The sequence below is a fragment of the Lactuca virosa genome, chromosome 4, assembly GCF_052849685.1.
Source record: "Lactuca virosa cultivar CGN04683 chromosome 4, Lactuca_virosa_CGN04683_v6, whole genome shotgun sequence".
Lineage (NCBI taxonomy): Eukaryota > Viridiplantae > Streptophyta > Magnoliopsida > Asterales > Asteraceae > Lactuca > Lactuca virosa.
This window is the reverse complement of record NC_136429.1, coordinates 330,134,272-330,142,641: the sequence shown is the minus strand read 5'-3', so window position 1 is coordinate 330,142,641 and position 8,370 is coordinate 330,134,272. Positions and strand designations below refer to the sequence as shown.

At 35.9% G+C, this 8,370-nt stretch overlaps 1 protein-coding gene across 1 annotated transcript; it reads left to right on the top strand.

Annotated features, from left to right (window-relative positions):
* The first annotated feature begins 5,970 nt into the window (after window positions 1-5,970).
* LOC145168922 (cytochrome P450 81Q32-like) lies at window positions 5,971-7,693 on the top strand. The gene is made up of 2 exons (XM_079087569.1): window positions 5,971-6,890; window positions 6,967-7,693. The coding sequence occupies exons 1-2, from the start codon at window positions 6,012-6,014 to the stop codon at window positions 7,579-7,581; spliced, it is 1,494 nt and encodes a 497-aa protein (XP_078943695.1). The 5' UTR covers window positions 5,971-6,011; the 3' UTR covers window positions 7,582-7,693.
* The last annotated feature ends 677 nt before the right edge of the window (window positions 7,694-8,370 follow it).

Sequence of the window (8,370 nt, the reverse complement as noted above, 5' to 3'; positions counted from 1 at the left end):
TCCTCTCTCCTATATTTCGTTCCTATGGTTTTTAGAGTTTGAATGTGAACCATTAGAGAATCTAAACTATTGGTGCTTGCTTTCCAAAGAAGATTTGAAAAGATTTATTTGCATTATTCTGATTATTGCAAAATGTATGTATTCCAACCATATGAATTTCCATATTACATAGGTTAGATGACTGTTTCATAAGTATGTGGCAGATTTAGTCCCTGTGTAGAAAATAAATTACAAAAATACTCCCTGTAATTTACATAAAAGGTCTCTACGTGTTTCTTTCACAAAAATCGTCCAAGTGTTTAAATGGTATACTCCGTGGTCCATGTGTTTAAAAAACTAGAAAAATGGTCTATCCCTAATAGAAAATTTACAAATTACATCCCCGCAAAATAGACATAAATAGACTCCTGGCATGCATGTCTTCGAAACAAGAAAGTGACAATTTCTAATTAATTCTTTTTAACAACCAAATAATAAAAATATGATTCACTTTCAAAAGTTAATAACGTAGAGTATACATTTTTATTAAATGTAATTATATTTTCATTAATATTAAATTAACTGGTGTATGTTTGGTGATATCATGTTTTTAAAAGAATAATTACAAAAAGAATATTAAATAAAGTTAGGAACACATATAAATCAATAAAAAAACTAAATTCAATAATAACTAAATTGGATTAATTACTTTCAGGTTAAGAAAGTAGATTAGTAATTATAAAAATAAATAATAACTAAATTGGATTAATTACTTTCGGGTTAAGAAAGTAGATTAGTAATTATAAAAACTAGAAAAGGATACGCGGCTCCGCCGCTTTTGGACTATGTCATAGAAGTTAAATATCGGCAAACTTTAAAAGATGTGTCGAAAGTGTAAATCGCCACAAATAAAGGAGAAAACCGACAACCCCTAAAAATAGATGTCAAAAATGTAGAACCAAAAGAGAGAACATTGATGGAAAAAAACGAAAATTGTTGTGGCTATAATGTGAAAGTTGCCAAAGTTGGAAAAATATGGTGGCAAAAGTCTAAAGGAGGTTTTTTGTGTTTTTTATATCAAAATGTAAATGTTTTGATTGCAAGGTTGAAAAGTGTCAAAGTCACTAAAAATTTGTTGCAAATACATCAAAATATAAAAGATTTGACTGCAAGGACGAAAAGTGTCAAAATCACTAAAGATTTGTGGCAAAAATCTAAAGGCACAAAAACTTAATCAAAACTTAAAAATGTAAAAGTTTTCACTTTGAGGACTAAAAATGTCAAATTCATCAAACATTTGTGGCAAAAACCTAAAACTAAAAAGATTACTATTCATAAGGTACTTTGGATTTAATATATATATATATATATATATATATATATATATATATATATATATATATATATATATAATAAAAGACGTTGAAATTTTTATTTCACCTTAGATGGAAAGCTCTTCTATAAAATCAATTAATTTGTTTTTCAATAAAACTTAAACTAGTAACATACAATTAAATAATAATGTTATCTTTTACTACAAAAATTAGTTATGAGACCCGTATAGTACACGAGTTTATTAATGTATAACATTAAGTATTTTTTGGAAAAAGATTACAGTACAGGAGAATTTGTGTATGCGATATGTATGATTGAACAAGGAACAAAAACCGTGTGATTCATACCATGTTAAATCGAAATCCATGTAAGAAATTGACCATGATTTTTTTTGGAAAGGATTCTCTTGCTATTCTAATGCCAGAATCAAAGAGGTAATATTAATGATTGTGCCTTTAAGTATAGGAGATTAGAAGGAGTGGGAAAAAAATAAATCTAAAACAAAGGGTTAATTTACACATTTAATATAATTAATACTTTGCATATATAGTTGATGTATTACTTAGAAAAAATTGTTAATTAATAAAAATAAAAATACTATATGTGAAATTTAAGTAATTTTAAAATTACATGTAATGACATGTGACAAAAGTCTTGAGAGTGACATATGTCAAAAATGATTTTGATTTATTAGGGTAGATAAATTAAAAAACAAAATAAATGACTATATAGTTCTAAGACAAAACTACAAAAATGACCTTTATGGTATGGATTTTTTCTGAAGTTTTGTCCAAACCTTAACTTTTTTTTTGGTTTCATAGTCCTTTTGGCCTAACTTGTAAGTGGAAATAGTCCCCCGACTTAACTCTCCTCAAATTCTTGCTGTTAACCCCCTCAACTACCTCCCATGTGAGGGTATATTTATCTTTTTACATATTATGGACCATTTCTGCACCTGAAAAAATATATCCCCTTTGCGAGGTCTCTCTCTCTCGTCTTCTTTGTCAAGAAAACACACGCATACACACACTAAATGCTATGCTTAAACCCAAAACTTGAAACACCATTTGCGATTCCATACAAAATGATTAAGATCTCCAGGCCCTTTTTGATTCCATACAAATTTTGGTTGCCAATTTCAATCCAAAGTCATGGCGGTAGGGAAGATGAAGACTGGCGACCACCAATGGCGGGTGTTCCATGGTCGAAGACTCACACACAGAATCCACCACTATAATCGAAGATGGCTAGTTTTTAATGCAATCAAAATTCCTGTCTGAAACCTAGATTCAAAAGTTGAAACAAAATCCACCACCAACATTCCACCTCATACCCCTTTGTATGATGGACAACCACCTAACTTCTTATACATTCTTTCACCTTCAACTCCCAGCAGTTCCCCCACCCCACCCATATACAAACCAATGTTGGGAACGATTTGCAAGTTCTCAGATACAATTCACCTGCATTCTTTCCCAAAACTAAACATCCATGTCAATTTTGACTTTAGGTGGTTGATTTGTCAATTTTGACTTTAGGAGATGAAGCATGAATGAAACCTAATTTCATTTGTAAAAGGTGTCCAAACATGAATAAATTACTTGAATTTTAGGATACGCATACGATCATGTTAGATATCAAACTGATGATGACTTCGTTCCTAAGGAAGAAATTAATGAACAAGAAAGATACAAGGGAGAACAGAAGAATAAAAGAAAAAACGAGAGAACTTTGAGGATTTTTTTTTAAAATCCTATTAAAACTAACGGGTACAGCCCCTTATTTATACTAAAACTAATAGACTTTTACTCTAATACAAACTCTTGAAAGAAACTTAAAATACTAATAAAAAAGGAAACTTTTCTATTGCTTTTCAAACAACCGATTAACCCAACAATCACCCTCTTAATCGGTTTGGTCATACGAGCCACTCGTCCAAAACAATGCCGGTTCCTCTTCAATTAGACCCGCTTCTTCCTTTTCCCATTTAGGACACTCGTTTTTATAGTGACCAAGTTCATCACATTTGTAACATCTAACGTGACTTTTATCCCGGACACGTTCATTACCATCTCGACTCCTCCCGCACTCCCGACCTCTTCCCCGGCCACGTCCAAAGTCATCCCGATTTGAACGTCCATTACCACAATGCTTACAAACATGTGACTTTTCCTCACTAGCCAACAACAACCCACCTTGAGTGTCCTCCACTTTCTCGGTTCCTCTTATACGCTCCTCGTATGCCTTCAATCTACCAACCGCTTCATCAAATAACATTGAATCCAACTCGAAACATTGCTCTATTGAAGCCACGATTTGAAGAAACGACTTAGGCATCGAATCAAGTAACCTTTTTACCAAATCACCTTCTTCAAGCTCATATCCAAGACTCCTTACTTTTGACGCTAAACCGGATAATTTCATCACAAAATCATGAACCGTTTCACCCTCCTTCATACGTAAACTTTCAAGCTCCCTTTTTAAGGTTGCAAGTCGAGCCGTTCTCACCCGATCCACTCCCAAATACCGTGTTTTTAGCCCATCCCACACTTGCTTTGGGTCGGTGTAACTCGCCATTTGCAACACCATGTCTTCGGGTATCGCTTGAAACAAAAAAGTAAGAGCTTGTTTTGATTTCTTTTGATCTGGTGCTTTATCTAACGTCTTCGGTTCGACCTTCTCCCATATGCCATGTGCATCCATAATCGACTTGACTTTGACTGCCCACACCGGATAATTCGTTGGAGTTAAAACTGGAACTTGATATGTCAACGAACCTTCTTCTTTAACCAACGGCATCCTTTTCTCCTTAACCCCGACTTCTTTAATCAAGCTTGTTCCGAGAGCACTCTTCCACCGGACAACAAGACAAGGTCACGACCACCTTTACCGTCTTTCGTCACCCTCAAAACGAACCGAATCAAAGCCACCCGCTTTGACGTCTTCCCGTCCGTTTATTCCGCGCCTCCGGTTAGTCTCTCACAAGCCCGATTAAAAGAAACCGGGGTTGCTTGTAATCAACTTCGAATCACACCCCCTTCAACGAAACCGCTCTGATACCAAGTGTTAGATATCAAACTGATGATGACTTCGTTCCTAAGGAAGAAATTAATGAACAAGAAAGATACAAGGGAGAACAGAAGAATAAAAGAAAAAACGAGAGAACTTTGAGGATTTTTTTTTAAAATCCTATTAAAACTAACGGGTACAGCCCCTTATTTATACTAAAACTAATAGACTTTTACTCTAATACAAACTCTTGAAAGAAACTTAAAATACTAATAAAAAAGGAAACTTTTCTATTGCTTTTCAAACAACCGATTAACCCAACAGATCATTCCTACAATTATATATGATATGTTCCATCTGGAAGTGGCTGAGCAACAAAATTCGGGATCTCATCCATGAACAATCAACTATTCTGGTGGTTGATTTGTCGAGTAAGGAACGAGCACCTCTGGTGCCCTCACTGGTTCGTGAGATGGAGGAAGAAACGAAAGCTACAAGGGCTGCTGAAGAAGCTCCTGCGCTTCTTCTGTCCCGGAAAAAATGTGAAGGGGAGGGGGAGAGATGGTACGATAGAAGCAGGGAAACAACAACAATGCAGGTGGGTGTTTGGCTGCTACTGAGTCGACAAAAAAAGAGAAGGTACGAGGGTGGTTGTTGCCCTCATGTCTGCTGGAAAAAATCCACCTCCGATGGGGGTATCTTTGATTGAAACTGAACAGAATAAAGGATAAACTAGACATCGAATTTTAGGGGTGTCTTGCTGCTTTGCTCGACAGAAAAAGGAAAAAGGAGGGACGAGGGGCTGTTGTTCCTCTGTTCATTAGAAAACCACAAGAACACCACCTCCAATGGAGGTGTTTTTGGTTGCGAGAGAGCTCTTTTATTTTTTAATCATTAAAATGAATAGATAGATATTAATTTTTTTTTTAAAAGGGGGATATATTTTTTTAGGTGCACAAATGGTCTCTAAAATGTAAAAATACAAATATACCCTCATCGAGACACATGAGGGGTTAACAACAACAACTTAACAGGAGTTAAGTCAGGAGACCATTTCTATATGCAAACTAGACCAAAAAGACGGTGAAACCAAAAAAATCAAAGCTTAAACTAAACTTCAGAAAAAATACATACCAAATGGATATTTTTGCAAATTTGTCAAGTTTAAACGGTTACTATGTTGTTGTGTAATTTAATGTTTTTTAATGATAAAAGTGGTCATAAATAGAAAGTAAATGGTCATATTTTTATGAAATAAAAGTATTTTCTAAAAATAAAATCTGTTTAATGATGATAGAAAGTTATTTCCTAACGAACGTATATCACAACAGAGTATATATTATGTTGGATTCGATGAATATAGTCAATATACCATGTTAGATTCGACAGATATATTACGTGAGATGGGTTTGAAAATAATAATAATAAAGTTACCTGATAAAAAAAATTTGTATTTAATTTTTGCAATAACTAAAAATAAGATATTACATTTATAATAATAAATATTATTATTATGTTAAAGATTAGAAATCATTGTAATAATTAAATATATTCAAAGATATGTAAATTTATGTTAGTGAAAACGATAAAAGCATAAGACCCTATCAATGAATCCCAGGTAATTTATATATATAGCATCACCAACCAAAATCTAGTCCGTCCAAACTCGTTTCTCGGTATCATCGATCATGGATTCTTTCTTCATCACCGTCGCATTACTTGTCGCTGCATTTCTCTTCGCCTCCAACTTCCGCCGCAAGTCCTCTAACCTTCCCCCTACTCTCTTTCCAACTCTCCCTGTTATCGGCCACCTCCACCTGTTGAAAAAACCACTCCACAGGACCTTCGCCACAATCTCCGCCAAACATGGCCCGATTCTCCTCCTCCGATATGGATCGCGCCGCGTCCTGTTGGTCTCCTCCCCTTCCGCCGCCGAAGAATGTTTGACTAAGAACGACGTTATTTTTGCCAACCGCCCTCGGATGCTCGCGGGCAAGATTTTTGGTTCCAACTACACCAGCCTCGGCTGGTCATCATACGGCGACCACTGGCGCAACCTTCGCCGGATCTCCACCATCGAGATCTTCTCCTCTCACCGCCTCAACGACTTCCATGACATACGCGCCGACGAAGGAAGACTCCTGATACGTAAACTGATATCTCAATCCTTTTCGCCGGTGAACTTCACGTTGGTATTCCACGAGTTGATGCTCAACTTGATAATGAGGATGATATCCGGGAAAAGGTATTGCGGCGGAGATATGGAAGAGGAAGGGAAACGGTTTCAGGAGATAATTAAAGAGACAGTTCTATTGGAGGATACTTCGAATTTAGGGGATCATTTGCCCATTATGAAATGGTTTGGAATGAAAGGGCTGGAAAAGGAGATGATTGCATTGCAGAAAAAGAGAGATGCTTTTTTCCAAGGGTTGATTGAGCAACTTCGAAAGGAGGAAGGTGTTGAACCGGAAAACAAGAAGAAGAACACAATGATTGAAGTCCTCTTGCAGCTACAAAAAAATGACCCTGGGTACTACACCGATGAACTTATTAAAAGCTTTTGCGTTGTAAGATTTCTAATTCCCTACATTTAATTTATCTTTTACGAAATCGTTTACACTAACTTCTGTTCTTGATGATTAGAACCTATTAACAGCTGGAACTGATACTTCTGCGTCGACCATGGGATGGGCTCTTTCCCTCCTGCTCAACCATCCTCATGTTTTAAAGAAGGCCCAGAATCAAATCGACAGCCATGTCGGAAAAACCCGTCTTGTTGATGAATCAGACATGAGCAGCTTACCTTACATTCGTTGTATTATCAACGAGACTTTACGAATGTACCCTGTAGTGCCACTGCTGGTACCTCACGAGTCATCGGACGATTGTATGGTCGGAGGCTATGACATCCCACGGGGGACCATGCTACTCATCAACCAATGGGCCATGCATCATGACCCCAAGCTCTGGAGTGACCCTGAAAGGTTTTACCCAGAAAGGTTCGAAGGCACAAAAGATGGGTATAGCTTCATGCCATTTGGGTCTGGAAGGAGAAGTTGTCCAGGAGAAGGTTTGGCGATGCGTATGGTTGGGTTGACGTTAGGGTTGCTCATACAGTGTTTTGATTGGGAAAGGATTAGTGAAGAGATGGTTGATATGAGTGAAGGCTCTGGGCTCACCATGCCCAAGGTTCAACCTTTGGTAGCCAAGTGTAGACCACGTCTGATTACTCAGAATTTATTGGGTCTAAACATGTAAAACCATGGAAGGGAACAGCTCTGAAGCATTTATCAATTTAAAATAAATATTAATAATTAGTGTGAAATAACATCTTTTGTACTATTTAGATTATAAAGCGTGGGACACCACAATCCATTGAACTCTACATCAACGCCACATCAATATTTCTCTTTTTAGTTAACTATACTCTATAGCATCCACACTCTATTAAACCCTACAAAGTTTAATTGATTTTTATATTTGGTTTGAAATTTAACTGAAAAAGAAAAGATTAAATTCATTGAACCACTCAATGATCATACAACTTTCATCCTTGTCATCATTCACATTCCATTAAACTTCTATTCAATTCTAGTCATAATATATTCAACTCTTACTAAACTCCCATTGTGAATGCTCTAATAACATTTCACTATGTCAAAATATATATTTTGCAGTGGCTGATTTAGATTTTTTTAACTAGGTAATTTGGTGATACACAATGTTTCATGTTGCACATCCGTCAATAATTTGGGAAAATACAAATTGGAGAAGTTTGTTTACCTGTTTGGCCAAGTTATTTTGTCGTAGCCTCACGACATTAGTTGAAACAACTTTAGCGTCACGAGAATTAGGGGTCGTTTCATAGTTACTAACTGGGTTACAGCTGACTGGGTTAGAAGTTGACTGAGTTAGAATTTCTGACTATGTAAATTTTTGACTATGTAAACTTTTGATTAAAATTTGTTGTTTGATTTTGCATCTGACTGATAGTACAAAATGACTATATTACCCTCAGACAATATCTTTTACAATAATTCCTTTACA

Bases quoted from the DNA above. Each gene is read 5' to 3' on its own strand.
- LOC145168922 (XM_079087569.1), top strand. From the start codon at position 6,012: ATGGATTCTTTCTTCATCACCGTCGCATTACTTGTCGCTGCATTTCTC. The intron at 6,891-6,966 runs GTAAGATTTCTA...CTTGATGATTAG, and splicing joins TTATTAAAAGCTTTTGCGTT to AACCTATTAACAGCTGGAAC.